The sequence below is a fragment of the Heteronotia binoei genome, chromosome 4 (assembly GCF_032191835.1).
Source record: "Heteronotia binoei isolate CCM8104 ecotype False Entrance Well chromosome 4, APGP_CSIRO_Hbin_v1, whole genome shotgun sequence".
In the NCBI taxonomy this organism is placed as follows: Eukaryota; Metazoa; Chordata; class Lepidosauria; order Squamata; family Gekkonidae; genus Heteronotia; species Heteronotia binoei.
Genome location: NC_083226.1, coordinates 157,350,004 through 157,377,148, shown reverse-complemented (window position 1 = coordinate 157,377,148; position 27,145 = coordinate 157,350,004). Strand labels below are relative to the sequence as shown.

Genomic DNA, 27,145 nt, shown 5'->3' with positions numbered 1-27,145 from the left:
TTTAGGTGTATATAGGGGAAGGACAGTGGTAAGCAGACGGTCCCAGGTTCAATCCCTGGCATCTTCAGCTAAAAAGGGCCCAGGCAAATAGGTGTGAGAAACCTCGAGACCCTGGAGAGCCGCTGCCAGTCTTGAGTAGACAATACTGACTTTGATGGACCAAGGGTCTGATTCAGGATAAGGCAGCTTCATATGTTCATATTTGCAAATGCAAAAGTAGTTATCTTGCTTGCCTGCCTGCAGTAGTTTGCAGCTTCTCCTTTGAGTCCTAAAAACTGTTCTGTCCTCTCCTGTAGATGTTGGTGAACCAAGTAACCATGCAGTATATTTGAATTTCATGATGTGCACTCCTAGGAAAGGAAAGGTCCCCTGTGCAAGCACCAGTCGTTTCCGACTCTGGTATGACGTTTTCACAACGTTTTCATGGCAGACTTTTTACGGGATGGTTTGCCATTGCCTTCCCCAGTCATCTACAGTTCCCCCCAGCAAGCTGGGTACTCATTTTACTGACCTCGGAAGGATGGAAGGCTGAGTCAACCTCGAGTCGGCTACCTGAAAACCCAGTTTCCGCTGGGGATGGAACTCAGGTCGTGAGCAGAGCTTAGGACTGCAGTACTGCAGCTTTAACTGCAGCTTTAACACTCTGCGCCATGGGGCTCTTAGATACAGGAGTAAACCGCCATATTTAACTAGACCAGTCATCCAGATTGCACAGCACCATGGCATTCAGAATCCTTTCACATCACATAGTTGTTTGCATGTTGTTTATATTTCTTTTATGTTTGTAAAGAGGAAATGGCTATAATTTTTGCACTATTCTAATGTGTGAAAAGATGGATGTTTGTTTTTTAACAACAAAAAAATTCAATAAAAAATTTAAATGGAAAAAAAACAAAAACGTCTAGCTTAAATACATTACTGTTCATTGTCATTGTCTTTGGACTGAATCCACTTGAAGCTGCCTTATACTGAGTTAGACTGTCAAGGTCAACATATACTCTGATTGACAGTGTCTTTCCATGGTCTCTGGTAGAGGTCTTACATACTACCTGCATACTACCTGTTCCTTTTAACTGGACATTGAGCTTGGGAGCATCAGGGCCTTCACCCTGTTGTGCAAAAATGGGTGCATTTCGGCAAGGCCATATGCTGTTGCACCAAAGCCAATGGCAAGTGAGTGGGTGCAGTGCTTGGCTAGTTCATTCCCTCACAAAAATAATTGACATGATGTTTACACACAGCCAAATTGGAAACCTTCATCTCTTCCAGTAGAGGAAGGCTTCAAACTTGGCTTAGTGGAGTGGTCAGACACAGGCTGCTGTGACATCTGAAATACTTGGTCAGCTTTCATTAGTCTTAGGGACTTTGTTGGCAAAAGCAAGAGCTCATGGAACATGGAGCGGTTTTCTTAGAGGTCCAAACTTTTTATTTTTTTTTAAAAAGCAGCAACAGTTCACAAGATGTGTGCGAGAGATTATCATATTGAGAAACTTGACGAGATTATCATATTGATAAACAGCCAGTTGGACATAAAAATTGTGAATCATCTCTTTAAAACTTGTGAATCATCCCTCCGTTTTGCCAAGTGTTGCTCAGTTTTGGGGATTTTCAACAGTGATAGAAATCTGTTGAAGATAGGACAGCGAGCGGCAGAGAAGGAAAGGTGGGTGACGCAGGGGTTCAGCAATCATAGGCTGTCTTTTAGTGCCACATTTTGCAAAACCTAAAGGGGGGTGGTGGAAGACCCTTTCTGGTTGTTTGAAAAAGTTTTTGGCACTGCACAGGAAGATTAACAAACCGCTTGGTGCTGCAAATAGCCGTGCATTTTGAGAACTCTTCTAAGTAGGAAAACTGTGCGCTTCTATTCACTAAATCTAATTGTGCTGCAGCATGTATTGCGAATGCCGGCAGGATGAGCTCATGGTTTTTAACATGTGTTAATATCTCTGCACAGATCAAGGCGGGTAGCCATGTTAGTCCGTCTGTAGTGGTAGAAAAGAGCAAGAGTCCAGTAGCATATTAAAGACAACAAAATTTGTGGCAGGGAATGAGCTTTTATGAGTCACTGCTCACTCCTTCACTCTTGGTTCTTGGGGAGGGTGGGAGCAGTGGGAGGGCTTCTAGTGTCCTGGCTCCACGGATGGACCTCCTGATGGCACCTGGATTTTTTTGGCCACTTTGAGACACAGAGGGTTGGACTGGATGGGCCATTTGCCTGATCCAACATGGCTTCTCTTATGTTCTTATATCCGAAGAAGTGAGCAGTGACTCACAAAAGCTCATTCTCTGCCACAAATTTCGTTAGTCTTCAAGGTTCTACTGGACTCTTTCTGTTTTCTACCTCTGCACCCAAACTCCTTGGTTGAGACAAGGCACGAATGGTTTTGAAGGCTGGGGTGGGGGCAGAGACTTGTACCTTTTTTGTTTGTTTGTTTTCCCCTTAAGAATAACACTTGATAACGCAGAGCTTACTAACCAAACTAACAAGACCTCCCTTTTTCTGGCCCTGTGAACCTTCCAGCATGACCAAGCCTCTAGATTAAGTTCAGAAAGAAGTGGAACTCCAAAAAAACGCAAAGCCCCTCCACCACCTCCTGTCAGCCCTATCCAGGTAAAGCTCGAGTCCCTCTTGAACAAATGGCTATGTATAGGATGGGGAGGGGCGAAGGAATGTCCCACTGAAAATGGATCCAGTTAAATTTTGCTGTATGAAAACCTTCCTTCTATATTTGTGCATATGTCTCATGTATACTGACGGTTATTCTTGTAAGGATCAAAATAGAGCGTCTTGTTGGAATCCCTGCATTAATTATACTTTGCTCAAAGGCTGTCAGAAGTGTGACGACATCCTAAGTTTATAGCCAATGAGCTAATAAAGACAAAGAGTTTTCATCAGATGCCGGCGGCCTTGTCTGTCAACGAGTGGCTTTAAATTCCCGTCCACAAATGCATAATGTTGTCTGTGGGGAGAAGCAGCCATTTAAATAGAAGGCTAAACTGAGGCATTAGTTGGACGACTGTTTCTTTAGACTGCCCAGCCACTGCCGGCAAAAGACAGCAGCTGGCTGGGCTTCCTTTTCTGTAGTTACAGGGCATGATGGCTCATGCTACCAAGAGAGAGTCGGCATCACTAAAAACCATCCATCTTTTCCAGCTCAGTGGTCTGTCCTCTCCACATTCCACGACCTCCACCCCAGTACCTGGAAAAGGCCAGCCGTTTTTTGCTGAACAGGGATCCAAGGTACCTTTTATAGTCTCGATTTTGATTATGCATATGGTAGATTCCGAGATAAGCCATGTTGATCTGCAGTAGGACAGGTAGGTTCTAGAGCAGTGGCACCTTTAGAGACCAAATAACACCTCTTTGAGTGGTTGAGAGAAGATGCCCTGAGTTAGTGATTGATTTATGTAGTTACCAAGGATTTATGTGGTGCTTGCATGGTTTTAGAAATGAGAATGGGCAAGGATCCAGGCCTTCATCAGTCCCAGGAGCTTTGTCAGCATCCACCATGGGAACTGGGTCAAAGTGGTCCATATCTTCCAGTATCTCACAAAGGCATCTGAATAGAAAGTCAAATGGCATGCATTTATTTAAATTGAATCTGCCCTTTAACGAATTACTAAACTTCAATAATCTGTAATTGCAGTGGCAACTGAATTATATCAGTCCCTCCTCCCAAGGAGGCTTCCTGTTTTGCAAATGTTTCCTTCAGTAGAAATTGGCCTCCTTAGTCAACTTCAGTGTTTTGTGCGTTGGTGTTTCAGCAAGAAGAGAACAGTGCGGTTCATGGTGACAGCAAGGACAGGATGAATGTGACCGCTACAGGTAAGGGGTAGGAAAGGTGCGCCATTTGGATTTTTCTGTGGCTAACCTGCTCCCTTCCTTCCCATCAGTTGGTTACTAGAAGCTGAACCTCCTCTACCTTTTGGCATTGTGAGCATTTGTGAGGAACAGCCTACTTGATCGGGTGCAAAAAAAATTCAAGGGGAAAGGTAGTGATGGGTGGAACAGTGGAGAGCAGTTCATGGGATTCCTTGGTTTTCACCATGTACAGCCAGGGGTGATCTTAGAGATTCCAGAGCTCTGGGCAAAATTCAAGGAATCACTGGGGCTAAATCTGGTTATATATCTTGGTTATAATGCTGTGGTGATTCACGAATCTCTGTGATTCAAGGAAAACCACATTCCCATTAATTGTCAGTCAGAAGAGCCACATGGCTTCTGTGTGCCACCCCACTAAATTCTCTCTTACAATAATATAAGATGGAGCCATTAATATTAAATATTTAGCTATAACCGTTTTAATTACCAGACTCCCTCTATGTATGTCTCACATCCGTCTGTGGAGTCTTGTGAGCAAAAATTCTACTTTGTGAGCTACTGACATTAAAGTTGTGCATGAGTGATTTGGCTACTGCATAAATTAGTTTGCTCTGGGCCCCAGGGCCATCCTTCCTGAGCTAAGACAAAAATGTGTGAGCCAGAGATTAAAAAACTGAACTAGCTCACACTAACTCAGCTTAGAGGGAACACTACTCACATTCCCCCCCACACACACACACTGTTGGACCCTAGCCAGCCCTTGTATCTGGAGTGATGAGAAGGGCTTTTGTTGTTGCTGTTGTTTCCTAGTTTAGATACTGATATTTTATACTGATTTTACTGCCTTATTTATATTGGCTTTAAATTATATCTATTACATAGAATTTAACTTGTTTAAATTATAGATTCAGATGGGTAGCAATGTTCCCTCTAAGCTGCAGAGTCTTGTGAGCAAAAATTCTACTTTGTGAGCTACTGCATAAATTATTGTGCTCTGGGGCCATTTTTCCTGAGCTAATACTGTGAGTTGGAGGCTAAAAATCTGTGAGATAGCTCACGCTCTCAGCTTAGAGGGAACACTGGTGGGTAGCTGTGTTCTTCTGAAGCAACGGAACAAAGTTGGAATCCAGTGGTCACCTTTAAGACCAACAAAGTTTAATTCCGGGTATCAGCTTTTGTTCTGTTGTTTAAACCATGTTGTTCTATATAGTTCCTAGCTGTCTCAAGCTGCATTCACTGTGGGAGAGACTGGATATAAATCTGAAAAATAAATAGGAATGTCTTCAGGCTTTCTCCTCAGCAAGAGGCACAATAGCTCAGGTGACAGAGTGAGATTGCTGAGGCATCTGGAAGAGAGCAAGCTGGCTATGGAGAAAAGGGATTAAAAATGCCATCACCCCACTGTGCCCAGCTTGCTCCTTTCCTGAGAGGCTGTTTTGTCAGCAGCTGGCTTTCTCATTGCCCAAGAGCTGCATGGGTACTGTGAGGAGAGCATGGAGGCTCCAGGGAAGAGTCAGGGGTTCTTGGGTGCTTTAGTTCCATCCCTGGCATGAGGTCCATCACTTAAGGAGGCTCGCTTCTTCCTGTCCTCCAGTCCCTCTGGCAGCAGCTGTTTCAAGACAGTAATCACCTGCCAACCCCAATCCCTACTGGGCAATAGATAGCCTTGCTGACCATTGCAAGGTGGTGTGGATTCCACTCTGAGGAACAGTAATTTATTTCTTTATTATTTATTACCTTAGATTTTTATGCCGCCCACTCTGCAAGTGGACTCTGGGCAGCTAACAATCATAGTAAGAACAATTTCAATTACAAATTTAAAACAATAAAAACATAACAGATAAACGATTTTTAAAAACTAGATATTTGGTGCTATACAAGGAATTTTGACATAGGCAGATCAGATTATTTTGATGTCCCAGTTCTTCTGTTAATCTGTTGGTGGTCCTTCTGATGGCATTATTCAGCTATATAGCAGTGGCGGACTAATCCCATATTTGTTGTTATAGGCCTGTCAAAAAAGTTCAGTTTTACAGGCCCTATGGAATTGGCATCTGCAGGACCCACAGTGTTAGTAGTATCCTCACCTTAAAGTCATCTGCTCATTCGCTGCCAAAAGAGCCTAGCTCAGTATTTGTGTTTCTGTCTTGCTTTGGAATGTGCTTAGTGTCACTAGGTTTCAAGGGAGTGGATTGGGGCTTGGAACAAGCTTGAGGTCCTTTAGTTGCTTGTTGTGCTGCAAGGTCTGCTCAGATTGGGGCTGCAGTGACATGACAACAGGGATGGACTTGCCCTTCTTTCGTTGTAGGTGTGGCCCAGGTGCAAGCAAAGAGGACTGTGCCTCTTGGTACAGCTTGCCCCTGGCCACCGGCGGCCCATCGAGAGTTTTCCCTGTAAAATAAAGATCCAATTCCCACTGAGTAGGTTGCAGTGAGAACAAGAGCAGATTCTAGGCTTCAAACCAGTTTCATTGATAACATTTTTATCTTGCTCCTCTTCTAAGGATCTCAGTGCAGCGTTACATGGTTCTCTCCTCCCCATTTTATCCTTGCACCAACCATGAGATAAGTTGACTAAAAGCAAGAGGCTGAGTGAGGATTTGTACCAGAGTGTCCCCAGTCTAACTGTTACCTTTCGCTCACTCAGAAATGATCCTGTTCCTTTTCCTTTCTTTTCTCACTTATTTGTACAGGCCCTGATAGTTTACTGGATGCAAGTGCAGAGGCAGACCAGCAAGAACTGTTCTTACTGTTACAAGCAAAAATTGCTACCCTGACCTTGCATAATAAGGAGTTGCAAGAAAAATTGCAGGTATGTATGTATTAGAACTGGCCTCAACACAAGACAAAAATGGTACTTTATTTAAAAAAACAAACAACCAGATGGCAAGGTTACAAAAATACTGATCTAAAATGTGACCTTTTTGTATATCCACATTTGAAACTTTTGTCTTCAGTTATTGAGCTGGTACAATAAAAGCTCTGTTTTCTGATGCTCATGGGGAATGGAGGTTGCTTGTTAATCAAATTCACCCAAACGGTGATTAACACATGGAATTCACTGCTACAGGAGGTGGTGACAGCTGCCAGCATAGATAGCTTCAAGAGGGGATTGGATAAACCTATGGAGCAAAGGTTCATCAGTGGCTATTGGCCACAGCATATTGATGGTCTGGGGCAGTGATGCTCGGTATTCTTGGTGCTTGGGAGGCAATAGTGGGAGGGCTTCTGGTATCCTTGCCCCAGCGGTGGACCTCCTGATGGCGCCTGTTTTTTTGGCCACTGTGTGACACAGAGTGTTGGACTGGATGGGCCATTGGCCTGATCCAACATGACTTCTGTTATGTTCTTATGTTATGTTAAATGCATTGGATGTGTGTGTGAAGCGCTGTCAGGTCACTTCCAACCTATGATGGCAGCCTTATGAATTAATAACTTCTCAAACAACCCATAGTTAACAGCCTTGCTCAGGTCTTGCAAACTTGAAGGGCCATGGCTTCCTTGACTAAGTCAATCCATCTCAGGTTTCTTGCCTGATTTCCTGCTGCCTTCAACTTTTCCTAGCGTTATTGTCTTATCCAGTGACTGTTGCCAAAGTATGATAGCCTCAGTAATTTTAGCTTCTAGAGAGAGTTCATGTTTGATTTGATCTAGAACCCATTTATTTGTCTTTTTGGTGGGTGGTGGTATCCTTAAAACTCTTCTTCAACACTACATTTTAAATGAATTCACTTTCTTTCTGTTAGTTTTATTCATTATCGAAGTTTTGCACTTGTGCATAGTAAAGCAGCATGAAATATCTTGATCTTGGCCATCAGTGACACATCCTTACGCTTATGGATCTTCTGCTTCTTGCCCTTCTCAGTCTTTTGGTTGCAGTCCCTTTTGGAGGATGATTGAGCCAAGAGCTGCGATCACACACACCAAACAATGCACTTTCAATCCACTTTTAATCCACTTTCCAACTGGATTTTACTGTGTGAACTGTCAAAATCCAGTTGGAAAATGCATTGAAAGTGGATTGAAAGTGCATTATTCAGTTTGTGTGATCACAGCCAAGGAATAGAAAACCTTAAACCATTTCGATTTTTTCGTCATCAGCCTTGCAGTTGTGTAATTCCCCCACAGTCATTATTTTGTCTTCTTGATATTCAGCAGTAATCCCGCTTTGACATTTCCTGCCTTTAACCTTCATGAGGAGTCATTTCAAGTCTTCACTGTTTTCTGCCAGTAATGTGGTGTTATCTGCATCTTTCAAATTGCTAATGTTCCTTCCACCAGTTTTCACTGCGCCTTCATTTGAATCTAATCCAGCTTTCCTTATTATTTGTTGTGCATATAGATTGAAGAGATAGGGAGATAAAATGCACATGGAGAAACAGAAACACCTTTGCCAACTGGAAACCATTCTGTTTCTCCATATTCTGTCCTAACAGTAGCTTCTTGTCCAGAGTATAGGTTGTGCATCAAAACAAGCAGATGTTGTAGCACACCCATTTAAAAAAAAAACAGCCATAGGTTTTCATGATCTACTCGGAGGTGTCAAACTCATTTGTTATGAGGGCCGGATCTGACATAAATGAGACCTTGCCAGGCCATGTCAGTCCGGGCCATGTGTGTACCTTTTGAAGATTAGGTAGCAGATATATAAACTTTATAAAGCACACAGACAAGCACAATATATATTTTAAAGTAAAATAAAACATGCTTAAAACAGCACTCATTGGTCTTAAAGATGCTTTCTTTGTATGTCTACTGTGGACTCCAAGGAACTGAGCAAAGGAAGCTCTGGTTCTTTCCCTCCCTCCCCAGGGGACCAAGAGAGAGGGAGCCTCAGCGAATAGAAGGAAGAGAGGCTTGGCTCAGTAGCTCTGCTGTGCGATAGAGAGAGCCTCGCAAAGCTGGCTCTGCCTCCTCCCCCCCTTTTCTCAGTGGAGAAAATAGAGACTTTGGTCCTGTATGTTTGAGCAAACCTTGCAAAGCAAGCTGTTATGCAGAAGGAAGTAAGAGAGAGGGAGAAGAAAGCAGATAACAGCCAGTTGCTTGTGGGCCTGATAGGAGCCCTCCAGGGGCCTGATTCAGCCCCCAGGCCGCATGTTTGACACCCCTGATCTACATAGTCAAAAACTTTGTTGCGGTCTATGAAACACAAGCTGATTTTCTTCTGAAATTCTCTTGTATGTTCCAGTAACCAACATAAATGTGCAATGTGATCTCTGGTGCCTCTTGCTTTTCTGAATCCCGCTTGAACATCTGCCATTACTTGTTCCATAGATGTTAACTGTCTTTGTTGTAAAATTTTGAGCATCATTTTACTTGCATGAGGAAATTAATGTGATAGTTCGATAGTTGCTGCAGTCTTTGACTCTCCTTTTTAAAGAATTGTAATATTAATTGAATGTTTCCAGTCTTTGGGACATTGTTTTGTTTCCGATATCTGTTGGTGCATTCTTGTTAAGATTTTGATGGACTCCTTGTGGCTTCTATTAATATCCCATCTGCTCCTGGTGATTTGTTTCTTCTTGGAAGGAATCTGTCATCATTTCATCTTGTCTGTATAATTCTTCAGTATATTGTTCCCATCTTTATTTTGTCCTGTTCAGTTAACGTATTTCCATGTTGATCTTTCAGTATGCCTAACTGTACTTTACATTTCCCTTTGATTTCTCGGATCTTGTGGAGCATATTTCTTGTTCTTTCTTTATTGTTGTTCTGTTCTGTTTCTTTACATTGGTTATTATGGTTCTCTGTGTCTATGTGTGAGTTGCAGGAATGCTGCATTTAGACTTCTGATTCTATCTCTGTCACCTTTTACTTTTGCTTCTCATCTGTCTTTAGCAATTTTAAGAGTTTCATGAGTTGTCCATTGAGGCTTTTCATTTCTTTTGGTTACAGGAGCAGAGGTCCATTAGTGGCTATTAACCACAGTGTATTGTTGGAACTCTCTGTCTGGGGCAGTGATGCTCTGTATTCTTGTGCTTGGGGGGCACAGTGGAAGGGCTTCTAGCCCCACTGGTGGACCTCTTGATGGCACTTGAGTTTTTTGGCCACTGTGTGACAGAGTGTTGGACTGGGTGGGCCATTGGCCTGATCCAACATGTCTTCTCTTATGTTCTGTATTCTTGGTGCTTGGGGAGCAACAATGGGAAGGCTTCTGGGGTTCTGACCCCGCTGGCAGATATCCTGATGGCACTTGTTTTTTGGCCGCTGTGTGACATAGAATGTTGACCTGGATGGGCTATTGGCCTGATCCAATATGGCGTCTCTTATGTTCTTAGGAATATTCTTTGTGTGTTCCTCCTTTATAATATATCTGTTTTCAAACCTGGTTCTTCTGGTTCACATTCTCTTGAACTTAGTTATGCAAATCTGTTCTTTATGTGGTCTTTAAGCTCTTGTTGAAGGTGGGACTTCACACATCCAAACCCTTAGTTGTCAGCGTTACAGAGATGCTGCGTAGTAGCCTAAAATAAGACCTGTTTTAATATCTGCATTTGAAACTTTTGCCTCATTACTTATTAAGCTGGTGCAGTAAGCACTTCGTTATCCAGCACTCATGGTGAACGGGGAAAGGCATGGGGGGATGGCGGCTGAGGGGGACAACCTTGTCCTTTGGGAGATGCTAGTTAACTGAGTGTTCTGTGTAATCAGATGCTGGATAACAGACCTTTTACTATATTTGACATTCTCAGTTTTGAGGATGGGGTGTAATTCTTTACAAAAATAGCAACCCTCTTTTATTTTCAACAGGTTAGTTCGAAAATTGTCGCTAACTCCCATTTTGGCTTTTAAGTGCATTTAGAAATATTTTTGGTCTATTTAGATATATATAACTCATGCTTCTGAATAACATTTTTGTGGGCATGTCTCAGGGATACAGAGAAAAGCATGTCTCAGGGATACCCCTGTGCACTACTGAGAGTGGTTTTTTAAAAAAAAAAACCCTCAGAAGCAGTTCTTTATGTGGGATATATGGAAAGCTTAAAAAAAGAGGCTAGAGTAGCATCGCATTCCAGTGCCAACTTTTAATTTAATTTAATTTTTTTATTTATATCCCACCCTATCCTGCAAGCTGCCTTTGGATTATGAGACCTTCATTCAGGCGTAGGGAGTCACTCTGCCCTCTCATCTTTATGGCTCAAGCCCTGTGGGCCTACCATTGATCACAATCCAGAATAACTGCATTCAGTTTTTGTTTGTTTGTGATATTGGATTTGTGAATTGTCCGGTCCCTGCTACTGGAATAATACTGGAACCATACTTTTGCTGGGTTAATGACCCCTTAGGAATATCACCAAAGTGCATTCTTCTGTGTAGTACAAATTTCAGGGAACTGTGTCCTGTATGGTGTGTAGGCAGACAAGATATTTTATTCCATGGTAATTCCTACAGATATGTATACCATACATGTTTACTTTTATTCATGTGGACGCTGTCTAGTCATCAGGCCAACTGTGTGAAGTATGAAAGTGTTGGAAAAATAAAAGGAAGAATTCCCTTCATACACACAAATTAAACGCTTGATTAACTTGTGCAACTCATTGCTGCATGATGTAGAGATGACCAGTGTAGCATGATGTAGAGATGACCCCACTCCTCCACTTGCAGCTGCTGGAATGGCCTTGAGTCAGCCATAGCTCTTGCAGAGGTTGTCCTTGAAAGAGCAGCTTCTGTCAGAGCTCTTTCAGCTCCACCTCCCTAACAAGGTGTCTGTTGTGGGGAAGGAAGGTAAAGGAGAATGTAAGCCACTCGAAGACTCTGAGATTCAAAGTACAGGACAGAATATCAATCCAATATCATCATCTTTTTCTATATCAGGGGTGGCCAACGGTAGCTCTCTAGATGTTTTTTGCCTACAACTCCCATCAGCCCCAGCCAGCATGGCCAATGGCTGAGGCTGATAGGAGTTGTAGGCAAAAGAACATCTGGAGAGCTACCGTTGGCCACCCCTGTTCTATATTGTTCCTTTCCTATGAGGAGCTGAAAGCTTTATATGTGGTCTCTTTGTAGCCTTTGTGAGATAAGTTAGAATGAAAGATAGCAGACAATCTTTGTGCTTGAACGAGGTGTTAATTTTGGTTTCTCTTACTCTCTAAACACTACTGTACACATACACTTTCCATACAATGCTAGCAACCAATGTTCCCTCTAAGCTGTGGAGTCCTGTGAGCAAAAATTCTACTTTGTGAGCTACTGGCATTAAAGTTGTGAGCTACTGCATAAATTATTGTGCTCTGGGGCCATTTTTCCTGAGCTGAGACAAAAATGTGTGAGCTGGATGCTAAAAAACTGTGAGCTAGCTCACACTAACAGCTTAGAGGGAACACTGCTGTCAACCTCCTTTAAGGTCAGGGGTTGTTAACTGTGATAATGAAATTAAAACCTCTGTGCTGTATGTGGTAGAAGGCAAATAACAGTTGACTCTCCAGGGATATCTGACTGGCTGTTGGAAGCCAGTTGCTGGACTTGGAGGGATCTTCCAGAAGGGCAATCCTTATATTCCTAAGTTTTTTAAATGGCTTAACAACCAGACCTTTGAGAAACAAAAAGCTTCTAGTCCTCACCAATATTCTCTCTAAGTGCAAAAATTCCACTTTGTGAACTGCTGGCATTAAAATTGTGAGCTACTGGCACTAAAGTTGTGAGCATCCTTCCTGAGCTAAGACAAAAATGTGTGAACCGGAGGCTAAGAATCTGCGAGCTAGCTCACGCTAACTCAGCTTAGAGGGAACACTGGTCCTCACTGCTTTTCTCGAGTATTTGGAACGTCTTTATCCTGTTTTGAGTGGAGCAGATTAATGCTCTAGGCTGATCTTGCATTGAGCGGAAGGTTAGACTAGATCGGCTTTATGGCCCTGTCCAACTGTGATTCTCTGATTCTAATAATGTTGTTTGCTGTTCCATACAGGTGAAAACGGTCAAATTGGGAGACATGGATACCACACTGGATTCTTTCCATTCCACCCAAACAGAGTTTGATCATTCAACAGACAGGCTAAGCGAGAGTTCGTCAGTAGCTCAAGAGATAAGTTGCTCCTCTCCGAGCAGAAGGCAGGAGCAAGCCAGTGACCATGAAGGAAAAATTAAACAGCTAGAAGATGATTTAAAAGAAGTGCGGAAGAGACTGGACAGCTCAGAATCAAAAAGGCGCCACTTGGAGACACAGCTTCATTCTGGAGCCCTGGAAGTGAGCCACTTATTAAACAGCACAGAGATCTCCGAAAACGGCTCAGACCTCAATCAGAAACTGAAAGAGACCCAAAGCAAGTATGAGGAAGCTATGAAGGAGGTCCTGAATGTCCAGAGGCAAATGAAGCTGGGTCTGGTTGCTTCAGAAAGCAAGGAAGCTGATCTGCAGGAGCTGAGAGCGACATGTGAGGAGGTTGAACTCCTGAAGGAAGAGGTGAGGAAAGCACTAGAAGATGGTGAGAGACTCAAGGCAAGAGTGAAAGAGCTAGAGGCAAAGCTGGAAGAGAGCGAGAACAAGATGGCCGGCACTATGTCCATAGAACAGTGCGAGGAGATGAAAAACTCCTACTGCGTGGTTATTGAGAACATCAACCAAGAGAAGGCATTGCTCATCGAAAGGTACAAGGAAGGCCAGGAGGAAATCAGAAGGCTCCAGGACAAGCTGAAGAGTCAGATGGAATTGGGGAGCAGCGAGGAAGGGGAGGAGATGAGAGAGGCAAAGAACAGCATGATCAATGAACTCAAGAGACAAGTGGATGAGCTTTCTCAGCTGTATGAAGAAGCCCAGGCAGAACTCGAAGATTTCAGAAAAAGGAGCGTTCCAGAAGAGGCCATCTCAAGATCCATACCTCTGGGGGAACATGAAAAAATGATGGAGGCCACGGTCTTGCAGAGGGAGCAAGCAGAGAATGCATTAGTGGAAATGAAGGCTCAGTATACCAAGGCGCTAAGCGAAGCGACTCAGCTCCAGAACCTGGTAGATGCTCAGAAGAAGAACTCTGTCTCCATCACAGAACATCTCCAGGTGGTCACTGCTCTCAGGACCTCAGTAAAGGAATTGGGAGAAGAAATAAGCAGGCTCAGAGAGCTGCTGCTTCTCAAGGAGAGCGAGGTGCAGCGTCTGCAGAGGGAACTGTTAGAAGAAGAGGCAGCAGTGTGTGAAGCTATGGTACCCAGAGTTCTGTATGAAGAGTTACGATCTTCGACAGAAGGCGAAGTCAACAACTTGTCATCTAAATTGAAGGACTTGATGAATGAGAGAGAGAGCTTGTCTGCAGATCTCTCACAGTTGAGGAAAGAATTTGTGCAAGTGAAAGGGGAGAAAGAGAGCCTCCGTGCTCTTCTTGAAGCTAAGGAACAAGAAATCAAAGGGCTGCTTCAACAGTACCAGCAAGCCCAGGAAGACCTGCTTGAAATGAAAAGGGCTTCGGAGAGTTCCTCCAAAATAGAAGAGGACAAAGATAGAAAGGTAGGTGGATGTGATTCCTTAAAAAGCAAGGTTGGCTATCTTGGTGGACCAATTCAGGTGGGCAGCCATATTTGTCTGAAGCAATAGAACAAAGTTGGAGTTCACCGGCACCTTTAAGACTAATAAAGTTTAATTCTGGATGTACACGAAAGTATATAACCAGAATTAAACTTTGTTGGTCTTAAAGGTGCCACTGGATTCAACGTTTGTTCCATTGGTGGATCAAGTATCAGATCTATCTCCACAATCCCTGCAACACTGAGTAATTTCATCTGACTGCTGTAGACCCTGGGAGGGGGGGGGGGGAAACAAGGTACAAGAGAGAGTAGTTTGTTTGACCTTTTAGATCCCAGCATGTTTGCAATGAGCTTTGTCAAGAGATCTCAATCCAAAAGTTCTCTAACTTCCACCATGGAGGAATGCTATAGACCAGGGTGTCAAACTCATTTGTTGTGAGGGCCAGATGTGACATACATGAGACCTTGTTGGGCCGAGTCATGTCAGGCTGGGCCATGTGTGTATCTATTTAAGATTAGGTGGCAGAGATGTAAACTTTATAAAGGACACAAGCACAATTAAATATATATTTTTTAAAAACTTAAAACAAGCTTAAAATGTTAGCACTCATTTTAAGGTGCTTTTCTTTGTATTTCTCCCATGGGATCCAGGGAACTGGGCAAACAAAGCTGTGGCTCTTTCCTTCCTTCCCCTGGGGACTGGGGGGGGGGGAGCCTCAGCCAATAGAAGCCCACCTCGGTGGGGTAGGGCGGGATATAAATCGAATAAAGTAAAGTAAAGTAAAAGAAGGAAGAGAAGCTTGGCTCAGTAGCTCTGCTGTGCAATTTAGCAAGCCTTGCAAAGCACAAACAGAAGCAAGATATAGGGAGAAGGCAGCAGATGACAGCCAGTTGCTCGGGAGCCTGATAGAGGAGCCCTCCGAGGGCCTGATTCGGCCCCCGGAATGCATGTTTGACACCCCTGCTATAGACCCTACCAGATTTGATTGAAGAATGTGTCAAAATTTGCCCAGTTCCATTTCAAACAGTCCGAAGCAGACCACTGACCCATCTAGCTGTATCTGTAGTCACTGGCAGAGGCTTTCTGAGGTTCAAAGCAGAGAAAGATTTTTTCTGACCTGCTACCTGAGATCATTGCAACTGGAGATGCCGGGGATTGAGGCACCTTCTGCATGCAAAGCAGGTATTCTGCTGTTGAGTTGTGGCTTCTCCCCTGCTTGAAGATGGCATGATGAAGCACTTACTGTAGATGGGACAGTGGGCGGTTCTTCCTCCTCCTTTTTAAACGAGTCCATCTTTTTCTTCTCTTGCCAGATAAATGACATGTCTAAGGAAGTTTCTAAATTAAAGGAAGCATTGAACAGCCTCTCCCAGCTTTCTTACTCAACTGGTACACCCAAAAGGCAAAGCCAGCAGCTGGAACTGCTGCAGCAGCAAGTCAAACAACTGCAAAACCAGCTCACTGTAAGTTAATCAGTTTCTTGACTCTGCATGTATTTTTCCACTTGGTTGTATGTATGTATTTGCTGCTGTGTGTGTATTTTCCACTTAGAGGAGGAGGAGTTGTGGCATCTGTCTGTCTTTCAAGAGTAAAGATCTGCACCATGGCTGGCACCTGCAGAAACCCCCTGCTGCCAAAGAAGAACCAGGAAATAAGTTGTGCTTCTTTTAGTGCCTCCTTGGCAGGAACCTGCCCCTCCTTTGGAGACTAGTTTTGCCTGGTTCTCAAGTTGCAATGAAGAATATATTTTTAAATCAGTTTGGAGGCTCACATGCAGAATCCATTTAACTCTAAACTTACAGATTGCTTAAGACAGTCATGATACCTTTAACCGTAGGTAGGTCATTCAGTCAACCAATGTAATAACTGTCCTCCAAAATGTCCTGTTGTTAACAGCCTTGCTCAGGCCTTGCAAACTGAGGGCCTTGTGGCTTCTTTGATTGAGTCAATCCATCTCCCATTGGGCCTTCCTCTTTTCCTGTTGCTTTCCGCTTTTCCTAGCATATTGTCTTTTCCAGTGACTCTTGCCTTCTCAAAATGCGACCAAAATACGATAGTTTGGTCATTTTAGCCATGTTGAATGAACTGTTGCTGTGTTCTGGAGTCGAGCTGATGGGTCTCCCTTAACTACACTCCAGGCTTTAGATTCAGGGGGAAATCTGTGCTGCCCAGTTTCTTTCCATGAGGCTGTGTATCCACTGGGGAGGGAAGTCCTTCTCAGGTTTGGACACCGTAAGGTCTATGAGAGCCAGTTTGGTGTAGTGGTTAGGTGTGCTGACTCCTCCATTTGCACCTGCTGGAATGGCCTTGGGCCAGCCATAGCTCTGGTAGGAATTGTCCTTGAAAGAGCAGCTGCTGTGAGAGCACTCTCAGCCCCACACCTCACAGGGTGGCTGTTGTAGGGGGGAAAGGTAAAGGAGATTGTCTGCTCTGAGACTCTGAGATTCAGAATATAGGGCGGGATATAAATCCAATATCATGTTCTTTTTTATTAGAAGTTTGGAATGTGGGGAGAAGAGAGGTCTAAAAATGGGGACGATCTTCCTCTTCAATCTGGTTTTGCATGCCCTGACAGATGCTGCAGTATTTATTGGAAATTTTTGTTGTATAGTAAAATAAAATTTCAGCTTAATAACTGACTTAAAGTAGGCTGCCTTGGCTGGCTACAGTGAATAACTCAGTACACAAGGGAGGGTGTGAAGTTGGAAAAGTGAGCAAGAAGCATCACACTAGCACATTGTGACGGGGAGCTGAACTGTGTGAAAATCAGAGTTATAGGCAGGGCTTTTTTAAAGCAGGAATGCACAGAAACATAGTTCCAGCTGGCTTGGCATCAGGGGTGTGGCCTAATATGCAAATTAGTTCCTGCTGGGTTTTTTCCTACCCAAAAAGCCCTGGTTATAGGTATGTGAGAAAAGAAATAAAACTCAATTTGTGTGTGAAACAGTGGTGATGTCTGGGGTGTGGTCTGATATGCAAATGAGTTCCTGCTGGGCTTTTTCTACCAAAAAAGCCCTGGTTATAGGTACGTCCAGTAAATGTGAGAAAAGAAATAAAACTGAATTTGTGTCCCTCTGAAATACCAGTGTATGGTTATTTATATGCATGTGTGTGCCTTGACGCAGTAATCTTTATTTTTTAGGAAACCAAGAAACAACACCAGGAGATTGTATCTGTTTACCGGACACATCTGCTCTATGCTGTGCAGGTAAGAGAACATTCTTTGTTCATTTCCCATGGATTGGTTGGTGGATGAATGCCAGCCCTTTCGTTTCCTTTGTATGTAAAAGACGGTAGTATTTTTGAATGAGAGTTTATAACAGCTCAGTCTCACTCAAAGCTCTGTCTTAAACTGAAATTCACAAAGAAAATTTTGCAATAATGGCCATTGCTCAGGTGTTGCTTTTTCCAGGTTGCTGATATCTGTGTTGTTGTTTTTCTCTTCCTCTTCAATCTTTTCTAGGGCCAGATGGATGAGGATGTCCAGAAAGTGCTTAAGCAGATATTAACAATGTGCAAAAGTCAGTCACAGAAGAAGAGTGAAACCATCTTTGTTGATCCCTGATGCGCCACTGCCTTGTTTGGAGACTCATCTTAAAATGAGATTTTCATTGGCAAAAAACCCTTGCAGGGAATTGGTGTCGGTCTTTACTGCTCTTCTTTATTTTTATGCCCTTTGAGCTAAAATGCCATCGCGTCTTTTCCTCCCTTGCTTCCGTAAAGTTTCCAGAATTCCACTTTTTGGGGGGTGGGGGGAGGAGGTGGTATTTCTACAAAAATTGCCCTGACTTTTTAAATCAGGGGTGATCAGAGTCTGCAGTATTAGGAAGTGTCTGGGTGCTGCTTTCTGCACTTCCACTTCTAATGTATTGGTGTAAGCTACAAAAGTCCCAGTATGCCAATGTGCACCTGTGGATGAGTCGAAGAAGTTACACCATGGGGGGGGGGGGGGAATGGAGGCAGAGACTCCCTTCTGTGTATATTTACGACCCTGAGATGTTGGTTGTTAACAGTAGATGTAACTTCTGCTTCTAATTTACCAGTGAAACCTTTTTGGGCCTTGCTAAATGAAAGGAGGAAAAAGCCAAGTTTCTTAGGTGACCACAGTGTGTCTTTATCTTTACATGGATCATTGATAACAAACCAAGTTAGGTAACATAAAGTGTAGTCGTATATTAAAAGCCAGGTAAATTAACTGCTTAACTCAGCTAAAGCCTCACTTTCTGTGTATCCAGGAGTAGGTCAAGCTATCTATGCAAATCCTTGCAGTGTTGACAGGCGTGGAGATCAGGAGGAGAAAAACGAAAAGTTCTGAATAACCACCAAGGGATCCAAACAAAACTCATGATGTTTACAGTGAGCGCTGTTGTCTCACGGCTCCTAACCTCATTTTTGTAAAAGATCTTCTCGTTGATATATTTTTACTGGCCCTCAGATTTAGAAGTGTTTTTTGTAACTGAAGCCATTTGCTGTGTTGCTCCCCTGCCCCCCCACTTTGCGGTAGATTTTTATTATCAAATGCTTCCGACTTGTTGCCTTTCTGCCGTCTTTCTCACTCACCCCAGTGTTTGGCGGTTGTGCAAGCCATTGTTTCCCTACCCCATCTAGAAAAGACTTCTTAAAATACCTATACTAGGGAAGGATGAGGAACGGTTCACTATTCTCTCTCTCGCTCTCTTTTTAAAATGCCAGATGTTGTAACGACTGGAAGCACAGGCTATCCTTGTATTGCCTGTGCTTTATTTCACAGGGCTGTTCGCTACATTATTTATATAATACAGGAATGCTCCTGAAAATGATTTCTGTGTCTCAACCTCACCAGTAGGGAAAAGCAAACATTCATTACTATCTATGGGATATATACACACATATGCCCAGGAAAAGCCCAGCCTTATGAGCATATTTTAGTATAAATAGTAATGTTTTAATCCTGTCTCACCTGCTGTTTTTTTTATCGCAGATGTATACTGTATACCAATTTTGACACCTGTTGTTTAACCACTGTAGCCCTTCCCAAAGCATTGTGGGAATCGTAAATTTCAGAGAACTCCATGAATTCTTAGTCAGAAAATCCTCTCATAAAACTGAAGTTCCCGGGGGCCAGTGGAAGTTTCTGGGTGCAGACACACTTGCAGGAGTACTTCTATACTATAAAAATTCAGTGAAGAGAATCTAAAGAGCCTAATTTAAAAGCCTTTAAAGAGAACTAAAAGTTCAGCAGAGAGTGCCAGACACAAGTTCTCTGTGTATCAGAGCATCATGGGAGAGAACGCCTCAACCTTCCACACACACACATGCACTAAAGGGAATGACTATTGTAATTGGCATATCTCTTCACATAGAGCACTGGACCTTGTGTTGGTTTTATGCCTGTTGGCAGAGCTATGGCAGCTGCAGAAGTTTCCAGTGTTCTGTAAGTGAAGTATCCAGACATGGAACTGTCCAGTGCCTCAGGATCACTGACTCATTGTGCACCAACCGCCTTTTTCCCCCACAGTGGCCGTGCCTAAATGGATTTTGTACTTGGGCCTTGATTTTTCTTCTCCTTGGTTTTAACTAATTCGTATTAATTTTTGGACAGTATTTTGTAGTTAGACACCCTTTTTTCCTGGAAGAAAAATGCTCCAAAGAAATGTGCAGCAGCACTTAACAGAGACAAATTTTTAAAAAACAAACCTGAAGTATGCCAATAAAACGCTGCCAGGTATAAAACTTGGGGAACCATTTTGTAGGTTGCCTGACAAAAAACCCCTTAGCTTTTTACCTTGTTTTGTTTATATGTATTTATTACAATTATCATTGTGAAACATTGGAAATTGTACACTATAGCTTAGTAACTGTCCTTTATATGTAATTTTACAAAAGTTTCCTTATTCAACAAATAAATGGTGGGTTTTTTTAAAAAAAAATGTGTTTATACTTTGATTCATCTATCTTCTGTTTCTGAGAGGATCTGTGAGGGGGAGAACTCGCCTGACAAGGCTGTTCGATTGTGACAAGAACAATGTTCAAATTCAGTCTCCCTCACCTCCTCACATGCAGATCAGATATTGAAGATTTTCTGCTTTTATTCAACAGCACTTGTGATACCTGAGTGTGGATAAAATTATCATTTTCTTCCTTCTGTCAAGTCACAGATGGTGGGTGACCTGTTAGGGTTTTCAAGGCAAGAGACATTCAGAGGTGGCTTGCCATTGCCTGCCTCTGCGTAGTGCCCCTGGTATTCCTTGGTGGTTCCAAATAGTAGCCAAGGCTGACCCTGCTTAGCTTCCAAGGCCGGATGAGATTGGGCTAGCCTGGGCTATTCAGGTCAGGTGGGAGATAAGATAGAGTCCTGTTATTTTAGTACATTTCCGTCTGCCCCTTCCTTCAGTTCTGTGCTCTTTTATTCTCACAGCAACCTCCAGGGTCATCTAGTCCAACCCCCTGCACAATGCATGAAACTCATAGATACCTCCTCCCACACACACCCAGTGACACCTGCTACCTCCAATTCAATGGACAGTCCAAGTTCACCCAGTGAGCATCCGTGGCAGAATAGGGATTTGAACCTGGGTTTCCAGATCCTAGCCTGACACTCTAACCACTCTCCGAACTGGATCTACGCATAAACCAGGGACCTATGCAACAACTGAGTTATACATCAGAACTAACCATTAGAAAGTAAAAGAACTAACCCCAAACTCTTGCATTTCCCCAGTCATGACAACCTACGGCCTGGGCCTACACATACGTCTATCTGAATGAGGTGGTAGAACAGTGAGGAGACAGAACAGGCTGTACCACTGTAGACCGCAGCTGAGAGGAGTTGCATTTTTAATGCTAACTCATGGGCGAGATATAGTTTATCCAGGCAAAAGCTTAGCACTTCAAAAAGAATCTATCCTAGCCCTTGTCATGCTGTCCTGTTTTTCCCTTTGGAGGAGAGAATTATTAAGGTGGGGGATCTCTGACAAATGTGATTCCACCCCTGCAGTCTGAAGTGGTGCAGTCCATTCTACCATTTTGTTGCATATCAAGCCTGGGACATATGCAGCTGGAATAATCTTAGAGGGCTTCCTGGATTATATCTAAACTTATGGTGTTTCTACTCTGGGGCCTGGAGAGGTGTGGTGGCAAGGCTACAATGGTATACATCTATTTTTTCATGGTTTTTTTTTTTTTTAGTTCAAGTTGAAGGCAGAATTTCTCACTTATTTTTTTTTTAAAAAAGTAATTCACACACCAAGATTATTTTGTCCTTTGGCTATTGCATGTGTCTGTCACAGAACTGTCTCTAGCAAAAGAAGCATGGTAAATATTGTCAGTACAACACAGCGAGGAAACAAGGGCTTGGACCCAACGGGATCTTAGCTTGCTTCTCCAGTCAGCCACAAAGCCTACAGCACAATCGTGGGCCAGGTCAGTCTTTCTCAGTTTTAATTTACCTCACGGGATTGTTGTGAAGATAAAACAAGGGGTGAGACCAAGTACATTACCCTTAAATTGAGAGAAAAAGTAAGTACAGCACAGTCCTGCATTTTCTTAAAAAAAAAAAAATTGCCTAGCCTCAGGTAGCAACACTGACTTTCCCCCAAAAGCAGAATTCAAGGCGGGCCTGACTGCTTGAGCCATCTTTAAAAAGTGAACCCCGCCCTATCTAGTTGTTTCTACTGCGGGAGTCGCAATCCTTTTACTTGTATCACGCTAACAGAAAAATGAGAAAAAAATAGTTCAATGTGCTTGGCTGAGTTGGTACAACAGCGTTTTTTGCAGCTGCATTAACTTTCTTCTCCAGTAATAAAGGTGGATCCAATATAGGCTCTTAAAGAGTGAGTCCCCCCCCCCAATCATTGGATCTCTGAGGAGCAGGGGTCGTTTTTGTAGGAAAATAGGTGGTGGAGCTCATCTAGGGATTGTTATGCAGCTGCACCTACTATTCAGTGGACAAGGTGGGAAGGAGGAGGTGGAACTCTCAGAAAGGTTCAGGAGCTGTGCTCCTGTGAGCTGCTGAATCCGAGGCCTGCTGAGAAGCATCCGTTTCCTCTTGAGTGTTAACCTTTCCCCCTTCTGTCTTCAAGCTTCAGGGCCACTTTTCATTTAAGTGCATCCTTGTCACCAAGGCAACACTTGTATAGTCTCCAAGGCTACCGCTTGGGGTGGTGCCTGGATTAAAGGAAACCACAAAGCAATGTAATCCAGGAAAGGAGCAGAGGCCTCTGTAGAGTGGAGCAAACCAGGAGGGCGGCTGCCTGTGCTCGCATTTATATGCACAGCTTGTGCACCGGGTCAGTGTGAACTTCTGTGACTTAAAATCAAGTGGAGAGAAAGAGGCTTTTTATAGCAGCTGGAAGTCTGCGGGAGTTGCTAGTGGCAGAGGTAGGAGACAACTTCTAGCTGATTTCTTTGCTACCCTGCAAATAATTATGGATTCATACCTCCCCCTTCCCCCCAGTCTCTCTGCTCTGGGATGTGGTGGTGGTGGAGGAGGAAAGTATCATTAAGTCACAGAGCTGATTTGGGGCCACCCCCATACAGTTTTCAAGGCAAGAGACATTCAGAGGTGGTTTGCCATTGCCTGCTTGTGTGTCATGGGCTTGGTAGTTCTTAGAAGTCGCCCTTCCAAATGAATTCTAGCCAGGGCTGACCTTGCTTAGCTGCCAAGACCTGATGAGATCAGGCTAACCTGGGCTATCTGAGATAGTAATTCCCAAAACTAGTGAAGTATTTAGTTAGTTATACCAGGGCAAAAGGTGGGGACCCAAGAAAAGGGAGGAGGAGGGGGAGGAGATTAGATTTATACCCCACCCTTCACTCAAAGGAGTTTCAGAGCAGCTTACAATCTTCTTTTTCTTTCCTTTCCTCACAACAGATACCCTGTGATGTAGGTGAGGCTGAGAGAGCTCTCCAAAACTGCTCTTGTGCAGAACAGCTTTGAGAGATTTATGACTGAGCCAGATTCAGTCCAGGAGGTGCATGCGGAGAAGTGGGGAATCAAACCCGGTTCTCCCAGATAAAAGTCCATGCAGTTAACCACTATATCAAACTGGCTCTCCTAAGACTGCAGAGCAAAAATACAGGAGAGGAGAGAGAGCAGCTCAAGAACAGCTTTCGCAAGAACATAAGAGAAGTCAAGCCCCGCCCCTGCCCCAGAAGGAAATTTATCCAAAGATCACACAGTGGCTTGACTGACAAATGGCAAAGGATCTGGTGGTGCTTCAGATGTGATCCCATAGAGGTGGCAAGCCATTAGGGCGAATGGGTCAACAATCTCCTTCCAATCCTATCTGCAAAGAAGGAAGGAAGGGAAAAGTCTGTTCTTCCCCTTTTAAACCCACATAGGTACTCCTGGAGTTGTTGGAGCAGATTTGGGAGCGGCTGTGCTGCTGAGCTGCCATGGCAAAGGCTGTGATTGCACACATGAAATAATGCACTTTCCAACTGGATTTTGCCAGTCCATGAAGCCTAAGTTGGCAGCAAAGGTAGGACGCTGAGCCCCACACCACACTCCGTTTACCTGGTGGAGGAGCAGAGTGAACAAAAAATGCAAACTTTTTCAAGGGCATAATTTCAGTTGTCTCCCAGGGAACCCTGGGAACTGTAGTGCACTTAACCACTACACCAAATTCCCCACTTCTCCACTTGCTGCTGCTGGAATGGCCTTGGGTCAGCCATAGCTCTCACAGAGCTGTCTTTGAAAAGGCAGGTTCTGGGAGAGCTCTCTCAGCCCCACCTACCTCACAGGGTGTCTATTGTGGGGGGTGGGGGAAAGATAAAGGAGATTGTGACAGCTCTGAGAGTCAGAGTATGGGGCGGGATATAAATCCAATATCATCTTCATCATCTGGTCTGACTTGGGAGAGAAGTTTTTTTAACCCGAATGTGGCAATAAAGCAGATCCCTGAACGTAAGCAAAGCAAACCCATTCTCGTGGGCCAGCCAGAGAGGAATGCGACCGAGAACAACAATGAGGTGGAAACAGTAAATGTCTGGCAATGTTTATTTACATTTGGCAGTTGATGGCTGTCGGTTTCCTGTCTCCAGCTGAAGAGTTTGGGAATTGTGCTTCCTACCTTCCTCTGTTCTGCTCGCACATTTCTTTCCTAGGCTCACATTTCAATATTGCTGAAGGAAGGAAATCTTAAAAGTTACTAAGATGTCCTTGCTGCTGACTACGGCTGGCATCGGCAGCTAGTTTTGCTCAATGGCTGGAGAAGTGAGGAAGCAGCCTTTTCTCATAGCTGTTCTCCACTTAGGGCATGGACAGCACCAGGTCAATGCTGTTGGCAGTTCCAGAGTCTTGAAAAAAGGTTCTCTCATCACAAAATGCAGGGCTTTTTTTTGTAGAAGAAGCCTGGTAGGAAATTTGCATATTAGGCCACACCCCCTGGCATCAGCATTGTTTCACACAGGGCTTTTTTGTAGAAAAAGCCCGCTAGGAACCTATTTGCTTATTAGGCAATGCCCCTTGACACCAAGCCAGCCAGGACTGTGTTCCTGCACATTCCTGTTCAAAAAAAGCCCTGACAAAATGGTTGCCACAGATGCAGTGCCAAACGTTTGGAAGTTTCAAACTAAACATCTTCACAGGTTGAGGGGGCCACACACCTATTTCCAAATGGGTGCTCCCTGCAGATCTAAAGGTGATTTCTGCTGGATCTTCTGAAGATGGAGCAGTCAAGACTGGGAATTAGGCATTTTGGGGAAGGATAGCCTCTGTCCATACTGCTCAGCAGGCTCTCTGAGAAGTCCAGAGGAGCCCAGGACACTTCCAGTTTTTGAGATCCCTAGCCAGAAATTCTTTTTTTTTAAAAAAAGGACAACATATGAGGCACATTAAAAGTGAAGAAGAAGAAGAAGAAGAAGAAGAAGAAGAAGAAGAAAACCATAGTTTTATACCTGACCTTCTCTCTGAATCAGAGTCTTATTGCAGTTTACAATCTCCTATATCTTCTCCCCACACAACAGACACCATGTGAGGTAGGTGGGGCTGAGAGAGCTCTCCCAGAAGCTGCCGTTTCAAGGACAAACTCTGCGAGAGCTATGGCTGACCCAAGGCATTGGAGAAAGTCCAGAAAAGGGCAACTAGAATGATTAAAGGGCTGGAACACTTTCCCTATGAAGAAAGGTTGAAACGCTTGGGACTCTTTAGCTTGGAGAAACGTCAACTGCGGGGTAACATGATAGAGGTTTACAAGATAATGCATGGGATGGAGAAAGTAGAGAAAGAAGTACTTTTCTCCCTTTCTCACAATACAAGAACTCGTGGGCATTTGATGAAATTGCTGAGCAGACAGGTTAAAACGGATAAAAGGAAGCACTTCTTCACCCAAAGGGTGATTAACGTGAAATTTGCCGCAGAGCACCCGGAAGAGCCGGAAAGTCCCGTGGCTTTTGCGGCGCAAATGGAAACTGGTTTTTGGCGGTTTCCGTTTGCGCCACAAAAGCCGCGGGACTTTCCGGCTCTTCTTAGTGCGAAATCCGCGCAGATCCTGCGCGGTGAAGAGGGGCGTCGCCGCCGATTAAGGTCAGTGCGAAAACGCCCAGAGTGTTGGACTGGATGGGCCATTGGCCTGATCCAACATGGCTTCTCTAATTTTCTTATGTTCTAAGGCCATTCCAGCAGCTGCAAGTGGAGGCATGGAGAATCAAACCTGGTTCTCCCAGATAAGAGTCCGCACACTTAACCACTACATCAAACTGGTGAATCATCAAATGCAGAGGACTCATGAGGATGAGACCCAAGCCAAATGGCCTTCCTGGGCCCCCTTCTGGTTGGCCATGCTGCCCAGCTGTGACCTCTGTGCCACCATCCATCTCCAGAGGTCCAGTGGTGTAGCAAACAGTGAGAGGCTTTTTCAGTAGTGGCACCTTACCTGTGGAAAGACCTTCCCCTTGAGGCTTGCTTGTCTTCTACTCACCTTTAGGTACTGGGCCCAAACGTTTCTGTTTACCAAGCTTTTAATTAAAGGGGTAATTTCTTAACCCCATTTAACAGCCTAAAAGCTGTTAAATCCATTAGAAATCACTCACTGGTTTTATGTTCTGGCTGGGTTTTTAATGCTAGGTACTAATCAACTTTAAATGTTCTCTGTTTTGATTATGTTTTATTTTGAAAACGCCCCAGGCAGATTCTCTGGAGAAGCAGCATAACAATTTTCTAAATAAATAATTCAAAAGCAAAGGGAGGAACAACAACCATCCCTGGGCACCATTGGTGGGGTTGTCAACCTCCAGGTGGCACCTGGAGATCTGCTATTCCAGTTGATTCCCAGACCACTAAGATCAGTATCCCTCGAGAAGATTACTGCTTTGGAGCATGAATTCTATGGCATTATACCCTGTTGAGGCTCCACCCCTCCTCAAATCCTGCCCTCACTACGCTCCATCTCCAAATCTCCAGGTGTTTCTCAAGAGCTGGCAACTTTATGCTCTGGTGATCACTACTTGGGCGGTAGGGTTGCTGGGTCCAATTCAAGAAATATCTGGGGACTTTGGGGGTGGAGCCAGGAGACATTAGGGGTGGAGTCAAGATCAAGGCTGTGACAAGCATAATTGAACTCCAAAGGGAGTTCTGGCCATCACATTTAAAGGGACAACACACCTTTTAAATGCCTTCCTTCCACTGGAAATAATGAAGGATAGCGGCACCTTCTTTGGGGGCTCATAGAATTGGACCCCCTTGCTTTTTGAAACTTGGAGAGTGTTTTGAGAAAAGGCACCGGATGCTGCGCTAATTCCCATTAAACGCTATGGGAATCAGTCTCCATAGGGAATCATGGAGTGCCCAGAAGACATTTCCCCCCTGTGCTTTTTGATGACCCTGAAGTGGGAGGAGGGCCTCCAAACCAGGGAATCCCTTGCCCCCACCTGGGGATTGGCAACCCT

General features: G+C 44.0%; 1 protein-coding gene across 2 annotated transcripts in view; it reads left to right on the top strand.

The window, feature by feature from the left end:
• Window positions 1-20,187, top strand: part of RAI14 (retinoic acid induced 14) — a 119,836-nt gene extending 99,649 nt beyond the window's left edge. The window contains exons 10-17 of one of the 2 annotated variants that reach the window (XM_060236088.1): window positions 2,522-2,611; window positions 3,155-3,241; window positions 3,766-3,826; window positions 6,516-6,634; window positions 12,731-14,260; window positions 15,592-15,741; window positions 17,421-17,486; window positions 17,742-20,187. In XM_060236088.1, coding sequence (XP_060092071.1) covers window positions 2,522-2,611; window positions 3,155-3,241; window positions 3,766-3,826; window positions 6,516-6,634; window positions 12,731-14,260; window positions 15,592-15,741; window positions 17,421-17,486; window positions 17,742-17,843 — 2,205 coding nt within the window. In that variant the 3' untranslated portion in view covers window positions 17,844-20,187. The remainder of the gene's footprint in view (window positions 1-2,521; window positions 2,612-3,154; window positions 3,242-3,765; window positions 3,827-6,515; window positions 6,635-12,730; window positions 14,261-15,591; window positions 15,742-17,420; window positions 17,487-17,741) is intronic. The other variant, XM_060236089.1, reaches the window with a different exon arrangement.
• Window positions 20,188-27,145: the final 6,958 nt, after the last annotated feature.